The 22861-nt window shown below is 41.3% G+C and overlaps 2 protein-coding genes across 2 annotated transcripts in view; one reads left to right on the plus strand and one right to left on the minus strand.

The window, feature by feature from the left end:
* Positions 1 to 10665, plus strand: part of PHF19 (PHD finger protein 19) — a 62203-nt gene extending 51538 nt beyond the window's left edge. Inside the window, exons 14-15 of the mRNA XM_089685260.1 lie at positions 149 to 244; positions 2551 to 10665. Of these exons, the coding sequence (XP_089541386.1) occupies positions 149 to 244; positions 2551 to 2899 (445 nt within the window). The 3' untranslated portion in view covers positions 2900 to 10665. The remainder of the gene's footprint in view (positions 1 to 148; positions 245 to 2550) is intronic.
* A 1163-nt stretch (positions 10666 to 11828) lies between these two features.
* LOC149456320 (protein CutA homolog) overlaps positions 11829 to 22861 on the minus strand; it is a 77682-nt gene continuing 66649 nt past the window's right edge. The window contains exon 8 of the mRNA XM_089685263.1: positions 11829 to 13452. The gene's annotated coding sequence lies outside the window, so the exon portion shown is untranslated. The remainder of the gene's footprint in view (positions 13453 to 22861) is intronic.

Raw genomic sequence — 22861 nt, forward strand, 5'->3', positions numbered from 1 at the left:
TGACCTGTGCCCTGCATTGATTATTTGGGTGATGTTTACCAAAATATTTATAAATCTGTATAAGAAATGTAATGTTTCTCCACATCTAAATAACACTGTTCTTCTGTTTTTTTGTTTTTTTTTGTTTGTTTGTTTTTGTTTATTTCAGTGCAAGTTCTGGCCAAAATTTCACCTCTGATTTAGACTCAAATGATGGGACCAGCACATCTGGCTCTGCCTCCACCTGCCTATCATACGAGTCACGGTAAGTGATAAGGAAACCCCCCACCAGCTGGAGAAGAGCAGATTCTGTTACTAGCCCAGTTCTAGAAGTCAGCTACATATGACTCCATAAGAGTAGTCAAATGAAGATGAGCATGTCAGCCCCAAACTCTGCATATTTAAAAGCGAGGTACAGCTGTAGTCTGCAGATTTCTGTCCTGACCAGTCTTTGTAGGGATCATAGCAGTAGGTGAATTCTCTTTTTAGAAATAATTATTCCTTAACTTATTAAGTTCATAAACATTTGACTGTTTCTATCTATTGAATTGGGGCTCTTAAAAATGACTGGAGGACCCACATGTGACGAACGCGGTGCCCGATCCCTGCCCTTCTCACCAACTCGTGACAAAGGACCAGCCAATCTCACACCGCACTGTCACATGCGTAACAATGCCACTCTTAGCTGCACCCTGCACAAAGAGATTTTCCGGCTCACGGGACCACAATCTATGTGCCAGCAGCCTGAGAGTGATTGTCACTGGGTTAGGTTAATTATGCAATTAACCCTTCCAACTCCAAACTGCCACCAGATAGCTTTGGGCTATCAACCCTTCACAATGTTAGCAAGAACAAATGGGAACAATAAACCTCAGTAACACACACTGTCACCACAGACACGTATATTCAGAGGATTATCATATACAGTAGCACTCTTCAAGAGACAGGGATTCTTTAGTTTGCTTTAAAAGCCTTAGAGATAACTTAAACACTTTTTAAAATAGGGTTTATTATTGAAAAGGTCAAATGGTGTAATTTAAAATATTTACAGAAGGATGTTACAAAGATATATAAAGAGAACAATAAAGCAGCAGAGAAATAAAAGAAAGTTAAGAATGCAGAATAATTGCAAAGTCCTTTTGGTTTTAGCAGAGTCCACTTGTCCAAGCAAAAACGTTGCCTTGGCTCTCAAGTCTAACATGTTCCTTGGTTGATGTTAAACGAGAGTTCTTAACAAGTCCTGTCTGTCCACACCCCCTTGAGATCATAGAAAAGGGACTGAGACCAACTGACCAATAATCCGGTTTAAGTGATGGGTGTTGGGAGGCCACTATGTTTACGACCAATTCCCAACTACAGTTTTACCCTAATATATTAATAACCTCCAATATGTGCAGGTGGTATTCTAGCAACTGGCAGATTAATATTTCGAATTATATTTCGAACCCAGGGATACCAGACACAGCGTACCTTGCCACCCAGGAGGCAGGAGACTGCTTTCTCCCCTTTCATATGTGCTAACATAGTAATGTATGACCTTGATTTGTTCGGTATGATATTCCCTATTCAATATTCATATATTCAGTATATGTTCCTGTTGAATTCTATTAATTGTATGTGGAATAGACATTTTATGGCACACTCTGCATTCCTAGAACCTTAATGCCTTACAGGTCATGTGTGACTGCTTGAGTTATTGTTTTACAATGGGGCAGAGGAAAGTGTTTTCCATGGTTAGTGGAATCGGACATCCTGCCAAGACTAATTAGCTGTTTACAGCCTGGCCAGCTCTGTTTGAAAACTTCAAAAGGAACCTCTGATCTTTATTTAAAACTATGGAATTTGTAGCTGTAACTTTTAACAAACCGGGGGGCAATAGGAACACTGCTGATGAGACCCCCACAAGATGGCTGTTGTGTACAGCTTCCACGTCTCTATTGCGCATAATCGTTACACCCCATATTGCCAGTTTTATCTGCAGAACTACAGTTGGATTGTGCAGTTTACCATCCAAGAGTCTGTAGAACAGCAGGTAGTTGAATGCTTTGTGTGTGGGCTTTTTTTTTTTTTTTTTCTTTTCCCTCCCCCCATTTTTGAATAGTGTTGGAGGGTTGTAACGTGTGTGTGTTCTACCCATCTGTGTCCCACTGGGGAGATTTCCCTTCACTTCCTGCCTCATAGCCAAAACAGGAAGTGAGAATAAATCCACCTAAAGTGATGGATTCCAGGTGTTTCACTGGAACTAGTAGCCCATTGTAAGATTTAACCTCCATTCTGATGTCAACCCAAAATTTGGAATTTTCTTTTATTGTCACTTTTTTTATGATACTAGTAAACAGGAAAAAAAGAGAGCAAATCTCCCTAGCAGGGGCACAGACAACAATAAAAGCTGATAGGTGTTCTAATCCCTCTCCACTCTATCAAAAACTTTAGTTTTGCCTTTAGTTACTCTTTAAAAGAATACATTGTACAATCGCACATTCAGTGCCTTCTCTCACCTTCATACAATTTAATTTTGGTAAATGTCACCTTGCCTCTATTTGATATTGATTTATGCTGCTTTGGTTACAGTGGAAACATTGGAAGCCGCAAGCGGAAGCTGGCCTCTAAGACTTACACTGCTTTTGAATCAAAGAGGAGGACCCTGGACCACTCAGACAGACAGAACAGCTGTGCTGCAGAATCCATGGAGTACACCCGATTGTCTGACTTTCAAGATCATGCCGCTGACAGTCACGCCTTCGAGAGCCTCAGCGAGGATGACTCTTCAATGCCACACCTCAAACACTCCATCACAACTTATTTTGGTGCTGCAGGAAGGTTGGCTTGTGGGGAGAAATACCAAGTATTGGCACGGAGGATCACCCCTGAAGGAAAAGTCCAGTACTTGGTAGAGTGGGATGGAACCACCCCGTACTGACCTGGACATAAAATTTTATATACATATATTTTGTAACCAAAGTAAGGAAGCGCATGCTGAAGCAAACCCTTTTGGCCATATTGCCAGTCATGGTGTTTCTACTAAAAATAAGGTGACATTTGACTCTAGTGACATTTGCTGCACATATAATTATAGCACTTATACAGGGTACAAATATTGAACAGCCCTAGGGCCACAATACTGACATTTTTACTGACTTTCCCCCGATATACTGGGACTTCGAGCAGGAAAGTAGAAATGCTTTGCTTTTGGATCTAGAAGTAGCTTTCAAGATTGTAGAACCGAAGACCTCGCTTTACTAATATCAACTCCCCACTGGAGGCTAAATCAATGAGAAAGCTGTGGGCAGGACCACAGGTTAAAAAACAGGAATTACATATTGGATGTAACTTCAGCTGTAATGTAATGTTTGTTTCCCCCAATCCCATTTTATTTGCGGTCTTTGCCTTAGCAGAAATCTTACAATTGGACTTTAAGCCACAAAACATATTGCTTCTCTGACTGCTGAGTGGTGTACATCCCATGTCAGAGACTAAACGTGCAATACTAAAGGAAGGGATGGCGCAGGAAAATGTAGTCATGTGCTTTACATGCCACAGTTGATGGACCATTTGTCTACAGTTAATTCAAAAACTGAAGACGGCCCTAAAGGACAATGATCCTTATTTGCTTCAAAGATGTTTTGGTGGCTTGTTTGGTTAACGAAGGTCTGCTTGGCTGGGTAATGATTTATCTATGTAGTGATGGCAATTACAAAATGTGGATGAAAGGGATGTGCGCACACAGTTTAAACTTCAACTTTTTTTTTTTTTCTTTTTTTTCCCCCTGAAGCAATGGCAAAATCTGGGAAGTGAATGATGAAATATATGACCAGTGTCAAATTACTATGACTGAAAATAGTATGCAACATTGTTGGTTCCAGCATCACAGATTTCAAACACAGGATTGCCTTTTAAACATCACTTTTTTGAGAGAGGAGACAAGGAGACCACGTGACTTTTTTTTTTTTTTTTTTTTTTTGGAACCACATTATACAGAAAGTGCTGTGCCTGTAGGTGGTGTTTTCCTTTCTGGATGTTTATTACAGTATATGGAGTGAGTTAGTTTTATAAAGCTAAAACACTTTTTTTTTTTTTTTTTTCTTTTAAAAAGCACTTATTTTTACCATGACTGCAATGAGGGGCAAATTTATATTGTTTATATGAGCTGCTTTTTAGAACTGCAAGAAAAAATGTAAAATTTTTATATATGTTTTTATGTAAGAATGTAAAGACAACTGACATAAGAGGTTTTAAAACTATTCTGATAGCTAGGAATGCCTTTTCTAACTTCAACCAGTTCCTCTTTCATAGAACGAGGGTGTCCAACAGACCAAACTGTTAAAGCATGACATGTGTTCCAGATTCCTGTGAAATGGCCAGTGTGCTTCTATATAAATGTCACAGCTGTGCCATCACCTGTAAGTCTGGAAAAACGTCACTAATTTGATTGAATGGAAGACTCCCAAATAGGTGACTAAGCACAAGATACAATACAGTTAAACATGATTGTGTGATTGGATTGTAATGTACGTGTGTTGTGTATGTGGCTGGTATTGTGGGCCTTGAGGAAATGTTTGAGAAATGCTGACATTGGTGATTAGGTGCATATGGGGGGGGGGGGGACGTTTTGTACAACTTGCACAGGCTGAAAAGCACCCAGTTTTATTCATTGTGTATCTTTTAATGTACATGCATACAGTCATATGAACATAAGGCACCTGCTGTGCAGGTTCATGCTGTGCACAGGATCCTGCATAAAAAGCGCTCTGTACAAATGTAATGTTTAACATGCATGCAGGATTGCAGCATAAATGGCCTTTCTGCTGCAAGGATGCAGGCTGCTCCAAAAAAATGCATTTGGGCTGTTTGCATGTAAACATGATCACAAATGTGCATGTGTGCAGTGTAAAATATTGTTCATATGTAGGACTTTGAATGGCTTTTTTTTCCTTTCTTTTTTTAACCTATAAAGCTGCGTTCAGATCCCTACAAAAAAGAAACACTGGAGGTTATTTTCTAAAACTGGAGCATGCCAAATCGGGTGCAGCTCTGCAGAGACCAATCAGCTTCCAGGTTTTATTGCCAAAGCTTAATTGAACAAGCTGAAGTTAGAAGTTGATTGGCGATCATGTACGGCTGCACCAGCTTCTGACTGCTTTAGTTTTTGTAAATCTCCCTCACTGCATTCTTTTCCTTCTGTGTGCATTATTTATTTTTTTTTTTTATGAAAGTTTTTTTTCTTCTTTGTAATTAAATTCCTAGTAGATGAATGCTTGAGGTGATTGTAGCCGTATTAGTGCACTTGCGACAGAAACAATTGAGTACTGTCATTATCCAACATTTTTATGACTCCCTCTGTGAGTGTTGTTTCCCCCCCCATTATTATTATTAATTTTTTTTCTCATCCCCCACATCTCTTTGAACATTCTGCTAAAACATTCTAATAGTACTGCTTGGACCTTGAAGAAGTAGACATACCCCGAGAGCTTGTCCTCAAAATTGTATGTTAGTGCAAATAAAAAAAGTATCACGCCAGTACTCAATTGTTTCTAGTAGATGAATGAATGGCACCATCTTGTGGTAGCCCATTAACTGGCACATAATTTTTATGTGCTGAGAAAAGCCATTTGAAAGAAGGCTGAGCATTTATCCCGCCAATGATTTTTGCCTATGTTTTACTATATGTAGTCCAGGGAACACTTTTTGGACAAAGAGAATGTATGGGGGTTTAGAATTGTTGTTACAAGCAGGTAATACATTTATTTTAGTGGAGGAGGGGATTCTTTTTGGATAGTTGTACAACTTGTCTGTGGTCTGAGAGCTTCCTAACTGACCCTGCAGCACAGAAAATTCACTGACCTGAAGATGAATGAAAGAGAGACAGCTAGAAGTCTGTTTGTGTAGCATGAAGTGATTCAGTTGGATTTAGAACCCTCTCTATCCCCTTGAGGGTCAAACTGCAAAGAACGCTTCCTTCTCTGTCAGTGCTCGCCCCCCCCCCCCCCCCACTTGCTGCATCCTTAAACAGTCAACGTAACCCAATATTTTATTTTAATAAAGTATCTGTTAAAATAACAGCTATTTATTGAAAGCCCCCTCCCTCACCCATATGCCCACACAGATAATGAGATCTTTCTATATTACTGTGTGGTGGCATCTGTTGCTTAACTACTGTTTCAGGCTAGACAAGGCTACATTCATACATGACTATATTTCAGAATTGGGTCAGATATATATATTTATTAGTGTTACCCAAATCTGACCTTTTTGAAACAGCTTGACGATTTTGTGGCCCTTTTATAAAGAATTATAGACTAGACCCATAATTTACTGTGCCACTCAGTAGAAGACTCTAATGCTGCAGAGTGTTTTGTACCTGTAGCACATTTTTTTGACAAAGTATATGTAAAACAATTGATAAAAGCTTTAATACATTGATGATGTTTAAAACCTTATTTTTTAAATTTTCAATACCTTTTCTTTATGCATTCTGCAGATTTAAAAAGAATACCTTGCAGTCCATCCGTGAAGATCATTGTAGGGGCACTTCCTGTTCTAGAGTGACAACAGTCTGTCCCCCTGCCCCTTCAGCTGGTCATGTTTTCAGGCTTCCTCCTTCCACAAGGAAATTCATTTTTTCTAGATCCGTATTACAGCTGTGCTATAGTCCTGAAAACATGCCCTGCTGGGTAGCTGCAGATAAAATGAGGTTAAAAAAAAAATTCCTAAAACTTTCCAAATAAATCTGCACAAATCTATTGGCTTGCTTAAGTGTGCAGGGAACCAAAGCTGTTCCACAGATTAGAGGATACCAGTACTTCCTTTCCTACTGTTTCCTGGAAACACTAGTTGCCTGGCTATTGTGTTGATCCACAGCTTCAGCACTTTCTGATGCTCCCATGCAGAACTATGCAAAACAGGGCTTTGCTTTCGCTAACTGCATGTTTGTGGCTGAGTATTGAAGCCAAAGACAGCTAGGTCCCTAGCATTTTCAGGATAGGTAAGCAGTGGCAGCCTCTGTATTTAGTTCATTATAGGTTTCCTTTTAAACAATCTATTTACCCTAAAGTATAGCTAAATCCCACATTTTTGTTTTGGATGGAGTAAGGAGTGGTAAAACCCCCATCACTGTGTGGATTTTTTTTTTCCCCCTCCATCTTTGTCCCATTTGAAAGGATTAGCTTTACTTCCTGTCCCATGGACACAACAGGAAGCAGGAATAATCTCTCTAAGAGAAAAAAAAAAGCACTAAATGATGAGTGAGTGTCCCCATGGGAAGATTTTGTATCTTGCCATAAATGTGGATGTATTTCTGTGCCCGGAATACACAGCTGCTGCTTACAGCCATCCATGGTAATGGATGGCCATATGTAGCTTCACAGGTTTATGTAAGTAGCACCATACAGCCACGACATGTAGACTCTCATACAGCCATTTATTACTTTGAATGGCTGTATAAGGCAGCAGTGTATCCCACGTACAGAAATATTTCTAAGATTTACATTTTATGGCCTTATGACCTGTTCTGATGTTTTGGCTAAAGATACACTTTAAAGAAGGTTAAAATGTTTGCAGGCAAGTTCGATTCTAAATCCTTCTAACATGGTCACTGAATGATCTAGCTATATAATAATAATAATGTAATATATATTTTTTTATATAATATTTACTAAAATTTTCTATTCAGAGGCATGTGTGTATTATAAATATAGCTGTGTATGTGAAAATGCACGTGCGTCGCCCAATTAATCTGCAGCTGTTCTGGCTGCACTTCCCACGTAGCAGTTCTGAATGTAGAATTGCCCTGTAATATGTAACGGTGGCAGAGATGCTAGTGATTGGCTGCTTTGGATTATATTACCTTAGCAGTGTAAATGTATATCACATTATTTTTTTCATAATTGCTATAAAAATTTGGGGGTGTCCTCTATATATACTGGTGCAAAGTAATAGCCAGGCAGACCTTTACACTGTTATGTAATTATTTTACTGTTTTACTTTTGCAAAGTAGTAGAAATGAAATATGACTTCTTTAATGTTTTCACTATTAGGGGAAAAAAATATACAAAAATTTTATTTTTTTTAGTCTGCATATGTTTTATCACCAAAAGTTTATTGTAAGTGTTGATTTGTGTATATACACCGTCCATACAAGACTGAAATTTCAGTAAAGGCTGGACACTGGTAGTCTAACTATGGCATCTGTCTATGATGCCAGCAGCAAGCAAACTTCTTGTGTCCCAGAACTTCCTCTAGCCACTCTGTTTATTTGTTATATCAACTGAAATGCTTTCAAAATCCATCAGGCAGACAAAAGCTGGGTAAGCACTGTTTTTGTTTTTTTGTTTTGTGGACTGAATGGGGGGGGAAAAAAGTTCATTGTGTGGATGTAGGGATCTCCCCCCCGTGCTATTGTATTCTGATAAACCGTTCCCCCTACACTGATGAGCTCTGAACCAGTGCTGGTTATCCAGCAGGGCTGCTCAACAGAAGCCAGTTTAACTACCTGCTTTTGTTGAATAGAGTGCTGCACACAGATGCAAAATTCAGAGAGCGCTACACACAGATCAAAATTCAGACAATTCCTGCTCAATTGGCTGACTTTGATCCATGTGTACTCAGCTTTAGCCTTCTTTTGTAAGGGACTGTCATTGATAGGCAGAGTTGGGAATTCAGACTGGAATCTGATTTCTAGTTGCGAGTTAAGCTGGCCACATGTGGATCAAATGATCAAATGTCATATGATTTCCTGTGAGTCAGCCAAAATTTGTTCCATGGGACAACCCTGTCCATATTGAGCTGGTTGACAAGTCAATTTTTTCAATCGATCTCTGTTGAAGTAGCCAGACAAAAAATGCTCATCTAAACAGCACTTCCACATAAATATTTGTGTATTCTGACGGCTGCAGGTGCTGAATGTCACAATACAATGGCCAGCACTGCAGATTTGTCAATCCACTCTATTTAGCATGGATGGAGTAATCTTGTGATTTATCTTGTATGGTCTGCATGGCTAAACATGAGAAACTTTACAGTATGGCCAGCTTTAGTCTGCTAGCATCGACCCACACCTGGAATATAGCTTTTTGGATATTTTGACACTTCTAGATTTTAATTTGCTGCTAAATTTCATTTTAGAACTGTAAGACTTGCACACATGGGTGTCTTTTTATGTCCGCTTTTTTTTTTTTTTTTCTCCCTGAAAAAAAAAACGGTAAGAATGCTGTTTTTTTTTTTTTTCCCTTTTATTTACATTACACTTTCTTCGTTTTACATTAATGTCTGTCATTTTAAAATACGACTGGTTACAGTTTTTTGATCTCATTGCCTTTTTTCCTCTTATGTGGTAAGGAAGAGATTAAAATGCAGTGTCAGGTTTCATTCTGTTTTCAGTTTAATGTTCAGACCTTCAGTTTTGCACAATTAGTGAAAAACACGTTAACAGAAGGATGGAATGCAGACTGAATTGAGCAGCAAGCTGGATGAGAGAGTGAAACCTGCAGAAAAACTCTGTGCTTCTTCTTCTTTTAGACTTTTATTGATGTTTATTTTATTTTTTTTTCTATCATGGAATTTTGTACCTCACTGCAGGTGAGAAGGTGAAATTCACCCACATCCTGATTGTAGCAACTCCCATAACTGAATGTTATTGTTTGGACCATATGGTTTGGGAAAGCACATGAATGACAATCCACATTGGCGCTATATGTCAATGTATCCTGAAGGGCCCAGGAAGACCAGCTGGATTCTTGTACACCTCATTAACTGATACAGCACAAATCCCTATTTCATGTCAAGTGCCATAATCAAGAGTATCAATCGGATCCAAGCTTTTCATTGCTCTAAGCTGATGACAGAAGAACGCTGATTTAATGCAGTGGGTTATGCCATACTGAATATTGCTATTTCATTTGAAATCAAATTAACAATGTGGCAGACTTACAGAAAGTCATGTTGGACCTTTTTGCACTGTTACTGTGCTCTATTCTTCATTTTAGTGTGAGGTTCACATTTTACTTCTGTGTGTGTGTGTATAATCTTCCACAGCAACTGCCTAGTTATTGTAACTCTTCTACTCTAAAGTAAATTTTCATGTTGTGAGGGGAATATATCAAAACTGGAGCAGCCAGAATCTGCAGCTGCTGTACATGGCAACCTACCAGCTTCTAGCTTTCATTTTGAAAGCTTAATGCAGAAATAAACTTGTCTCCTTTTTAGCTATGGAAGCTGCCATCTTGGCCTCTGTTTGCTCTGCAACTGCCATGGTGCTGCACATGTGATTAGTTATACCACCAACCATTTGATGGTTTGACAGTTTGACTGAAATTACATGCAAATGTGACAGCATTCCAGGCATGCTGGAAATGTAACGTTTTCTGGAACTGGTAAATCAATGGGCTTAGTTCTGCTTTAACTAAGAAAGCTGAAGGTAGAAGGTTGTTATGTACAGCTGCTCCAGTTTTCATAAATGTTCCCCACTGTCTTACCATCAGTCCCCACATGACTTTGTGTAAGCCTCTCCCCAATATCCAAAACAAGGCCACGTCACCAATTTTTAAATGGTATACTTTTAGAGCTTTCTGTGGTTTTATGCTGGAAGAAATAGCATTTTGTTTCTCAAAGTGGACAGTTTACAGTTTCTTATAATGCTGTATTGTCAGAGTTCATCAATTAAAAAAAAGTCTGATATTTTATAAAGCAAAATGTTTCCAACTTGTCTTTTATTTTCCATTAAATATTTTAAGTAAGTATACTCCATGATATACAATGGAAAAAAAAAAGCCCTCAATTACAAGGGGCGTTCAAACCAGGACTTTGAAAGGATAAGTTCAACTTTGGAACATGTTCTATGGTCCACCCATTTTTTAGGGTGGAGCATGTAACATGTTACCATAGCTGCAGCCGTGCTCGCAACCCCCCCTCCCTCCCCCTGACATAGTACAGGGAGAAGTTTCCCTCTACTATCTGTCAGATTTGAAAACCGTGTGGCTGTATCACAGGCCGTATCTCTGCTAGTCAGAGCCCGACAGCTACAAGGCACCCACACTCTCACTCACCTGATGTGCAAACCTGCACGATCTCCACGCAATCGCAGCGCACATCAAAGATACACTTTCTGCTGCCATCTCTGATTTCTGCATGGATATCCAGGCTGTCGCCATGCGGATTGAGACTGCTGCCCACTATGACACTGCCATTCGCAGGGTCCAACAAGCATACACATCTGCAAACTCCAGAGACACCTAGAAGATCTAGATCGTGGCCGCCAGCATAATCTGAGGGTAAGAGGCATGCCTGAAAAAGTTGAGCTGAACCAACTGTCGCAAGCTGTTTTAACAGTATTTAATTATCTGCTGGAAAGGCCTCCTGAATCCCTCATAGATTTTGAGTGCTTACACTGTTCTCTGAGGCCTAGAGGCACAGACCCTCCCATAGATGTGATTTGTTGCTTAGTGAGATTCCTGCTCAAGGAAGAAATCCTGTGAAGACTGCAACCACATTGCATACAATGCAGCTAAAATTAAAATCTACCAAGATTTCTCCTATCAACATAGGAGGAATCTCTGACCTCTACTAGAGTTGCTGCACTCAAGGAATATCACATACAGATGGGAAATTTCCATTTTGCCTTTCTGCTACGTACTTGGGCCATGTCCTAGAAGACCTCTGACTGTTCTGTATACACTTGGATATACCCTTAATTGAAGTGCCTGACTGGTACAGCTCTTTACATCTACCACTATTATGATCTCCCCCCCCCCCCCCCCAGGGCTATTTTCAGATCTGAGGCAACCCTCAAGCCTGCAGACCGAGACCACCGGCTTCCCCACCACCATCAGGACCTGGAGCTTTGGGAGGTGGCAGCCTCACAGCATCTCCTGCACATCACAAGTCTCAACATGCCTAGACTACCTGGTCTAGCAATATCCACCTCTGTACTCTGCCTTCCTTATTTAAAAATAGAAAAAAAAAAAAGTGCCCCTCCTTTCTAATTGCCAGCGTAGGCACCTTCTACTGTTACATTGTAGTTCACACCATTACAGAAGTTGCCCACTTGCTGTACACCCCCTGCTTAGGAGCTTAAAGCAGATACCCATTTTATTTCTTTCACTTGAAAACCATACGCTTGAGCCTAGCATATGGAAACACCCTAATAGGGGAATAAATGCTGTTCTCATTGTATGCCCTATTGGAAACATACAGCTTCTGACTTACATTTGTGTTCAAAATAATAGCAGTGTGTTGAAAAAAGTGAATAAAGCTCAAAATCCTTCTAATAGCTTTTATTTCTATACACACAAATGCATTGGGAACACTACACATTCTATTCCAAATCAAAACATGAAGAAAAACATATCAAATTTGTGTTGTTCCTCTAAAAAAAGTTAAGAAAAGTGAATATTAGACTGTTCAAAAAAAATAGCAGTGTTTGTATTCTTCTTTACAAACTCAAACATTCACTATATAAACTGAAAAATGTTTGAAGATTTTGCTTTCCTTTGAATCACTTCATTAATATTTAGTTGTATAAGCACTGTTTCTGAGAACTGCTGTACATCTGTGTTGCATGGAGTCAACCAACTTCTGGCACCTGTGAACAGGTATTCCAGCCCAGGATGATTGGACTACATTCCACAGTTCTTGTCTATTTCTTGGTTTTGCCTCAGAAACTGCAATTTTGATGTCACCCCACAAGTTTTCTATTGGATTAAGATTCGGGGATTGGGCTGGCCACTCCATAACGTCAATCTTGTTGGTCTGGAACCAAGATGTTGCACGTTTACTGGTGTGTTTGGGGTCGTTGTCTTGTTGGAACACCTATTTCAAGGGCATTTCCTCTTCAGCATAAGGCAGCATGACCTCCTCAAGTATTCTGATGTATTCAAACTGATCCATGATCCCTGGTATGCGATAAATAGGCCCAACACCGTAGTATGAGAAACATCCCCATATCATGATGATTGTGCAACTATGCTTCACTGTCTTCACAGTGTACTGTGGCTTGAATTCAGTGTTTGGGGGTCGTCTGACAAACTGTCTCCGGCTACTAGACCCAAAAAGAACAATCTTCCTTTCATCAGTCCACAAAATGTTGCGCCATTTCTCTTTAGGCCAGTCAATGTGCTCTTTGGCAAATTGTAACCTCTTCAGCACATCTTTTTTTCAACAGTGGGACTTTGCGGGGGCTTCTTGCAGATAGCTTGGCTTCACATAGGCGTCTTCTAATTGTAACAGTACTCACAGGTAACTTTAGACCTTCTTTGATCTTCCTGGAGCTGATTGTTGGCTGAGTCCTTGCCATTTTGGCTATTCTTCTGTCCATTTGAATGGTAGTTTTTCGCTTTCTTCCACGTCTTTCAGGTTTTGGTTGCCATTTTAAAGCATTTGCGATCATTTTAGCTGAGCAGCCTATCATTTTCTGCACTTCTTTGTGTTTTCCCTTCTCCAATCGACTTTTTAATCAAGGTATGCTGTTCTTCTGAACAATGTCTGGAACGACAAATTTTCCTCAGAATTTCAGAGAGAAATGCACTGTAACCAGCATGTGAAGCATTTGCTGCCTTCCTTCCTTAAATAAGGACAATAATTGCCACCTGTTTTTCAAAGAATGAATGACCTCACTAATAGAACTCCACACTGCTATTATTTTGAACATGCCACTTTCAATTCGTGATTCAATGACACAGAATCAGCAGCATGCATGTCATGACTGTTGGGTCTGTTGGATTTCTATTACTCTACTACACCTGCTAGTAAATTATTTGCCATGTAGAAATATTATTTCTACCAAAAACAGTGATTGATCAGGTTAGTGATGTCTGACTGCTATTTTGAACACAACTGTGTATATACTTCTCTCTCTCACGCAATACATGAAGCATTTAAACATGAGCATATCATTTCTTGACTCCCTGTAAGGGAAATCAACATCATCTTTCTTTCCTGGAGGTCCAAGCGTTGACCGTGTTCTCAATCTGCATATTCTTGAAATCCAACGCTGTCAATGGGTGATTCATGATTGCAATTAACACAATGTAAATATGATGATATGTGCTATACTAGATGCCCACCGCATTAGCCCTCTGTAGCTGTGACTCCCACACCCATGTTTGCTTCATGGCTCTGGAACTCACATCATGTTACACCTATTTCTCTATAGCTGAATATATCTACCATGCTCATTTATTTGTCAACATATCCTACTGTCATGTAATCTCTCCATGGCTATACCTAGCTAAAGGGGAAGGTGTTCCCACTCTAACTCCAACCCCCCCCCCCCACTCCCAACCCAAGAACATCCCTACCCCCTTCTCTGTCCACTACAACCCTTTTTCCCTATTCTTTACCCTTACCCCTACCCCTCCTATCTACGTAATATCTATGATCATGTGGGAGCCTACATGAACAGTTGAGGACACTGCACTCAATTTACTGTATGTGAGCCTATTCCTCCCCCCCCCCCCCTTTTTTTTCTTTCTTACTCCACCTTTATACAATCTACCACATCTTCTACAATGTACTGTATATCTTGAGTATTGCTTCTTGTTCTCTTATGTTCTTCAGAAGACTGAGTTTGAGTACTTGTATGTTTATATACAAACTACCTTAATTAGTCGATTACTGAACTGTTTAACCTGTTGAATACTAATTTATTGCTGAATGCTGTTTTGTTATGGTTCACAAAATTACCCCTCAGTTCAGGTTCCTCTATCTTTTTAGGACTGTAACATATCATTGACTCAGTTCCTGCTTGCAATCCATTCATAAATATATGCACCGGCCCCTTTAGAACTGATTATCACCTGCATGACCTCTTGGCGAGGGCAGCCTCGTATGCTGATGATGTAGTAAACAAGATATCTGGACTCCCATCATCAATTAGCCGTACCCCACATTAGGCTCTTCTCCTAAGTCTTATATCACTCTGCTCCCCCTAAGCGACTTATACTACACTTTGTAAATCAAATCCCCTAGCTCCAAAATACGCCGAACCTTATTTGCGTCAGAGATAAGCTGGCATTCTTGACCATTATCTACTACTACACCCAGCAGATGCTGTGAAACCCAAATAATCCTTCCGGACCCACTGACACTTATTCGAACAAGCTAGCTTGTCTACAATTACCCTCTAGGAGTAAAAATTCCCTCCACACCTACCCCCCCGCTCTATTCCTTCCATTCTTTAACCTCCTCATATCTTTTACCTCTCCTTCCTCCCTCTCCCCCCTGCCTTTTACTTCTCCTACCCTCCCTCTCCCCCCTCCCCTTTTTTTTTTTCTTTTACTTTTTGCTCTTTTCTCCCTCTCTTAGCCCCCTCCATACTTTTCCAACCCTTAACAGTCGTCTTAGAAGGAAAGCCCTCTCATCTCCAGCCCTCCCCAAGAAAGGAAGCCATAGCCTCACCTGCACCGGTAAACCGACCAACCACCTTCAAAATAATTCCTTGAATGTTAAAGTCCTCAATAGCCCTGAAAAGAGCTCCCAAGTTCACGCCACCAATACCTCCTCCAAAGTGACAGGCATATCTATACTCATCGCTAAAAAATTGAAATGGCAGATTATAGACACCTTGTCTGACATGGATGGATGCTACATATTCCTTAAGGATTCCATGCAGGGGAAGCCCATAACGCTGGCAAATATTTACAGCCCTAATGTTGTGCAAGTAAGCTTTTTCCGAAACATAGCACAGCTTCTCTCCGGCTTCCAATCTGGTATACTCATACTTGGAGGAGATTTTAATCTAGCTCGAAATCCTGTCCTAGACATCTCCTCTGGAACTTCATCCTTACCTTACAGGGCCCTTGCCAAATCAAATTACAGCTACAAGACCTCCTCTTGCATGACACGTGGAGGACTTTACATCCTGCCGACAAAGATTGCACATTCTTTTCAGCGCCACACAACCGATACTCATGTATAGATTACCTCTTTATATCACAAAAGGACCTCCCTTCCCTCACTACAGCCACAACAGAACCCATGTTCTTATCGTACCACCACCCTGTATCAGTTACCTTGACTTTCTCTGACTCCACTCCTTATACTAAAATTTGGTGTCTTGACTCGTCCCTTCTTACTGATTAATGCTAAGTGGATAAAATCCACTCATGCATCCAAAACTTCTCTGAAAATGATACCCCTGATGTCACTCCCATGACACAATGGGAGGCCCATAAATGTGTTGATAGAGGCACATTCCTAGAGATGGCCACTACAAGGAAAAAAGAGCATCAAGCTCTGATCTTGAAACTCATAGATTAAATCAAAATGCTAGAATTGGCACACAAGCAGTTACTCAACAGACATATAATGACCTTACCCTGACCAGAACACTTTTGTTAGAGAGGTGAAATGTAAATCTGTACTTTCACAAAAACTTTTTTATGATCACAGCAACAAAAGTGGCAAATACTTTGCAAGAGCCCTTCAATCCAAGAGAGCAGACCTCACGATCCACTACATCCAAAACCCTCAAGGGAAAATCTTATCTGCTACGGTTGACTTTGCAGCCCAGTTTGAATGCTATTACTTGCAACTATATAATTTACCCCAAACAACACACACCTGAGGCCCCTCACCTTAGAAGGCAATTTATCAAGGATATTTTACAACAGGTACTGCCAAAACTCCATTTCTTTAGCCAATACGCTAGAAAGGCCCATTTCAGGAGAAGAATTGCAAATAGCAATTAACTGAAAAATGTGAAAAGCATCGGCCTGAGGGGTTCACAACCGCTTACTATAAAACATTTCACATTGCACTCGTTATACCGTTTCTACGGGCCTTCAATTCCCTATTATCCGCTGCAACACTGGCCACACACATACTAGAAGCCCATATCACGGTCATCCCAAACGAAGGCAAAGACGCCACATCAGTAGCCAACTACCGACCTATTTCCCTACTAAACGTAAACCTAAAATTATTCACAAAAATCTTAGCCAACTGTCTTATCCCTCTACTTACCTCCTTAATAATAAAAGACCAAGTTGAATTGATCCCTGGCTGGGAAGCTAGGGATAACACCATTAAGGCACTAAACCTACACCACTGGCTTACCTCCTCTAAACAACCAGGATTTTTTCTATCTTTAAGACGCGGAGAAGGCATTCGACAGGGTGGCCTGGGACTATATGGGAGCAGTCCTCCATTCCATAGGAATACATGATCATATGTTTAACTTTAGAATGTACCTCTACACCATGCCCACCATGAAGGTCTGTGTTACTGGTAACCTGTTGAAAGCCTTCTCCGTTCCCAATGGAATGAGACAAGGTTGCCCACTGTCAAGGATGCTCTTCATATTAACCCTTGAACCACTGTTACGACGCCCGGGAGCCAACAAAGATATCAAAGGCTTGACGGTCGCTAACCACACCTATAAGCTAGCAGCCTTAGCCGATGACATCCTTCTTTTTATCACAGAATCACGTCTCCCTCCCTTATCTCTTACAAGACTTTGAATGTTTCCATTCCCTATCTAACATCAGGATAAATTTTGCAAAGTACAATGCTACAGTAACCCAATGCCAGACTCATTTCCCGTTTAAGTGGCAGTCAGATTCCATCACATATCTTGGCATCCAAATACCCACAGATCTGAAAGACCTCTACTTTAAAAAACGATTTGCCTATTCTCCATGCTATTTTATTTGATCTTCGCAAATGGGAAAAACCTCACTTTTCGTGGTTTAGACATGCAGCTGTCTTAAAGATGAACGCTTTACCATGCTTTCTTTATGTCCTCCAAGCCATCCCTATTAAACTGCCTTTGGCTTTCTTCACAACCTATAGGCAAGCTTGTGTCACCTTTCTATTGAACAAACAATGCCCTAGAAAAGCTATGCTCAATTAATTCTACCCAAACAAAAAGGCAGGATTGGACTCCCTGATTTACACAGCTACTACTGGGCTTATCATTTAGCTGTGATTGCGGATTGGAATGTACATGCACAGGTTAAGGATTGGGTGAGGCTTGAAGCTTCTTTCACCACACTATTGCTAGATTCAGTGCCCTGGATCTCTCCCCAGCATCAGTCCGACAACACCCTTTTATTGGCCTTACCCTACAAGGTATCTTAGAAGCATCATCTAAATTTAAATTCTCAACGATTCTGGGACCCCTAACACCAATTTGTCTTAACCCAGAATTCTCCCCTGGGGATGTCCTAACAGTTTTTGGCAAACTCTTGGCCCTACCCCAAAATTCTAGCCTCCCACTTTTTCTGAGATGGTCATTTCCTTGACTGTGCTACTCTCTCCTGAATAACCTACCCTTCCCTTCTCAGGCCTATGCCCAAGTATGCCATTTTCTGCGTGGCACAGATGGCTCAGTCCTCACCCCAACAACACGTGATTTCCCAAATTCATGGATTGCTCTATGCTGACATACTCCCAAGTTCTAGTGAAGCATTCAAGGCTTGGGAACAAGACCTACAATTGGAACTCCCTCTAGATCACTGGAAACTTATCTTTTCTAACGCACGTAAATGCTCATTAAACATCTCAACTCAAGAAAATAGCTACAAAAGCATATTGCGCTGGTATAGAACTCCCATGCAGATACAAAGATTCCACCCAGAAATATCCAACCTTTGCTGGAGATGTAACAGAGAGCCTGGTACGTTGCTACACTTATGGTGGACCTGTCCATTAATCCAGTCTTTCTGGGCAGAGGTTCACAGTATTATCTCCCAAATGACCACCTATAGACTGGACAATACCCCAGCGCAATTCCTTCTACACCACTCCTCTTTACCCACCAAGCTCATCTTTGTGGGTTTAAGGGCATCTAACCCTTAAACAAATACTCTCTATGACCATGACTTTAAATTGCAAGCCTAATTACAATACACAATGGCCTTGGGACTTATAACCCCTGTCTTTCTTTCTACCCTGGGAAGGGCTGGAGGTGGAAGGAGACTTACACTGACGTACTACACCAAAAGAGGCTGCTTTTTCAATTATCACCCCCTATTCCTCTCCCCACTCTACTTTCCCCTCTGACCCCCCCCCCCCCCTCTTTTTCTGCTCTCTCTCCACCTCCGGGCCTCCCTTTCCTCTCCTCTACCATCTCATTACTCTCTGCTCTCCCTTCTTCTCATTAGAAACTAACTCATGCAACTCTTTTCCTGCCTTAATCACACATTCTAGATAAGTAAGCCCCCCCTCATTAACCTGTAACTACACTCATATTGACGCCCCGGGAATCAGGCCACTTTGTTTCTTACCACAGATATCTCTTTGTAAACTCTTTGTTCAAGCCTACCACTCGTAATTGCTGGCCTACGATTACTTTTAAGAGAAAACAACTCGTTTTTGTAAGATGTATACTGCTCATTGCTGTTATTATGCCTTTTTCACTGGTGGGCACAACCCTTCAGCCTATTATGGCTGTAACATGAATCTGTCAAACTTTGGCAGAATGGGTTAAATCCGTTTAAAGAGATCTCTCCACTGCTGCGGTTGACCCCTTCCTGCTGGAATGCATGGAGCAGATATCTAGAGCCCTATGTTTCAGTTGTAATGGCTTTTTAGAAGTATCCAAACTTGTGTTCCATATGGGTCTGTTGTCTATACAGATGCTCAGAGCACTCTGGTTAAGGTGCTATATCGAAGAAGCACCTCACACACCTAGTGTTTCAGGGCTGCAGTTTTTGGGATCTACTTCAGTCATCATAAACTTTAATATGGGAAGCCAAGAGCGTACACCTGCCTAAGTGCAAGCAGACCAAGGAGTCCTTCTCCATCTGCTTCTTGGTTAGGTGCATACAGACTCTCTAAGTGTGAATCTCAAAGGACCTGAAAGAATGTAAGCAAGAAATTTGCTAAGCCCTCGGAAAAGCCTTCAGCATAAAAGTTTCCCCTTTTTCACCCTTTTCTAGTCCAAAGTTATTATTCCTTGCTTGCCATTGGGTAATTTGCCCTTCAGGCATTCAAGTGTAGAGAGCTCCCCTTTAGGTTTTCAGGCATATCCCTTGCCTCTAGCAGTGGAGTATTTAGGTTTTGTGCTGCCCTACGCAACACAAAAATTGGATCCCCCCCCCCCAGAAAGAGCCTGACAATAACCAACACCACCCACCTCCCAGCGAGAGAAAAACAATCACCTTCACAGCTCCAAACATCCCCTGGAATGAGAGTCAGGCTTTGCATACACCATCAAGGAGCCTGCAGCCTCTCTTGGATCCCACCCAGTCCATATGCCGCGTGTGTCCCTTCTTTTGTCTCGTCTTCCAGGGGGGCAGTGCTGCCCCCCTGGAAAAATGCCGTCCTAGGCAAATGCCTTGATTGCCTTATGGTAAATACACCCGTAACCTCTGGCATGTTCTTTAATTACCCTCTTCTACCCTGAGACACCATACAGACAGATTAACAGACCTTCACCTGCCCTTTTGGGGTCTCCTCAACCTAGATGCTCTAAATCTAGTTCCTTTGTCAGTTTGACCTGGTACCCTTTATGTCCTCTCTACTTCTCCAGAGGTAGCCTCCTTCCTGACCTGCTTGGTTCAGTGTAGCCAAGGTAAGCTGTCCTCTGCTCTAACAAGTCTTTGAATCCTCACTGTTGCTCCTGCATGTTGTCCCAGAATGTGGAAATCTCTCTCTGTCCTAGTGCTCATTCTTAGCATCCCCATTGTGGGACTTAAATTATCTCCTTGGAAGAAAGCAGTCGTCGTGGGTGCAACCCTCAACTTCTCAAGGGGCTGCAAGATCCATAGTTTGTCAGCATTTGGCAACGGATATCACCATTGACCTCTTGGCAACAATAAGCAGCATAGCTCCTCAGTGGAGAAGTCCACAGTATGGTTGCTCTCAGACCCCTCAACATCAGACGGGAAGTTAATAGTCTTTCCTCTTTTTCTGGAGCATAATGGGTTGAGGGTCTTTCCTCTGAGGCTCATTCCTTTCTCCCACCTCCCTTTGGCCCACCTCAGCCCATTACATGTAGCTTTGGGTCTAGTTCCTCAGCAGACCTATGTCTGCCTGACCACTTTCCCATTAGGCAACTGCTCTTCTCAATCTCCTCATTTCCTGAGGGTTCTTCTCTTTGGAGAGTCTCCAGGCTGCATTTTATATTTCCAGAACAGGTGGCTCCTTTACTTCTTGGGATCCCTCTCTGGTCAGGTCTCACAGTTAGGTCACTGCTGGACACCATCTATGTACTGCTGTTACTTTACCATCTAGAATAAGCAGGCATCCTTCTTAGGTCAGAAGAGGTAGTCTGGTTCCAGTTGTGGATGGTACCATGGGTTTCTGACTTACCCATGCTGATCCCCTAAGGGATATCCCCTGCAAGCCAGTTCTTGCAAATGCTAGTTTCTGGAAATTAAGTAGAGATTCACACAGCAAGGTGCATTTCAGGACCTGTGTTGCAGGTGAAAGACATCAGGGGAGGGCTAAGCAAAAATAACTGATCTCCTGCTGCAGTTGTCTCCCTATCCATCTTTGACAACCACCTCTTTCTTTGATGATTTGCAGATTTATGAAGAAGGCCTTTCTGTTTCTGTTCTGTTTTTGGATTCACTCAGGTGAATATTCTTCACCGTCCTGATAAGACTCCTGTTCTTTTTCCACAGATGCTGCTAATCTTAGCCTTGTGACTCTTGAAGCCAAAAATGAGCAGGATTATTAATTTTAGCAGGATACCTCTTAAAGAAAGCCTCAGAAATACCTCTTGTGTAATGGCAAGTATGTCTAGCTTCTTCCTCAGCTCCATCAGTGTTGTAACTTGCTTTAAAAGTTTATACAGTTGCAAGAAAAAGTATGTGAACCCCTTGGGATTACGTGGAGTTTTGCATGAATTGGGCATAAAATGTGCTCTGAACATCATCTAAGTCACAACAATAGAAGAACACAGTCTGCTGAACATAATACTACACAAACATTAGATGTTGCCATGGCTTAATTGCACATAACATGTAAACATTCACAGTGCAGGGAGGAAAAAGTATGTGAACCTTTGGACTTAATAACTGGTTGACCCTCCTTTGGCAGCAATAACCTCAACCAAACGTTTCCTGTAGTTGCAGATCAGACCTGCACAACGATCTGGAGTAATTTTGGACCACTCCTCTTCACAAAACTGTTTCAGTGTAGCAATATTCTTGGGATGTCTGGTGTGAATCGCTCTCTTAAGGTCATGCCACAGCATTTCAATCGGGTTGAGGTCAGGACTCTGACTGGGCCACTCCAGAAGGCGTATTCTGTGCTGTTGCAGCCATTGTTTTGTTGAATTACTTGTATGCTTTGGGTCATTGTCCTGTTGCATCACCCATCCTCTGCGGAGCTTCAGTTGGCGGACAGATGGTCGTACGTTTTCCTGCAAAATGTCTTGATAAACTCTGGAATTCATTTTCCCATCAATGACAACAATCCGTCCAGGCCCTGAGGCAGCAAAGCAGCCCCAAACCATGATGCTCCCTCCGCCATGTTTTACAGTGGGGATGAGGTTTTGATGTTGGTGTGCTGTGCGTTTTTTTTCTGCACACATAGTGTTGTGTGTTTTTCCCAAACAACTCAATCTTGGTTTCATCTGTCTACAGTATATTTTGCCAGTAGTGCTGTGGAACATCCAGGTGCTCTTTTGCAAACTTCAAACGTGCTGCAATATTCTTTTTGGACAGCAATGGCTTCCTCCGTGGTGTCCTCCCATGTACTCCATTCTTGTTTAATGTTTTCCTTATTGTAGATGTGTCAACAAAAATGTTAGCATGTGCCAGAGATTTCTGTAGGTCTTTAGCTGACTCTGGGATTCTTCTTTACCTCATGCAGCATTCTGCGCTGTGCTCTTGCAGTCATTTTTACAGGACGACCATGCCTAGGGAGAGTAGCAACAGTGCTAAACTTTCTCCATTTGTAGACAGTCTGTCTTACCGTGGACACATGAACATCAAGGCTT

This window comes from Staurois parvus, unplaced genomic scaffold, assembly GCF_062004578.1.
Source record: "Staurois parvus isolate SC_StPar_1 unplaced genomic scaffold, SC_StPar_1.0 ptg000365l, whole genome shotgun sequence".
Classification (NCBI taxonomy): domain Eukaryota; kingdom Metazoa; phylum Chordata; class Amphibia; order Anura; family Ranidae; genus Staurois; species Staurois parvus.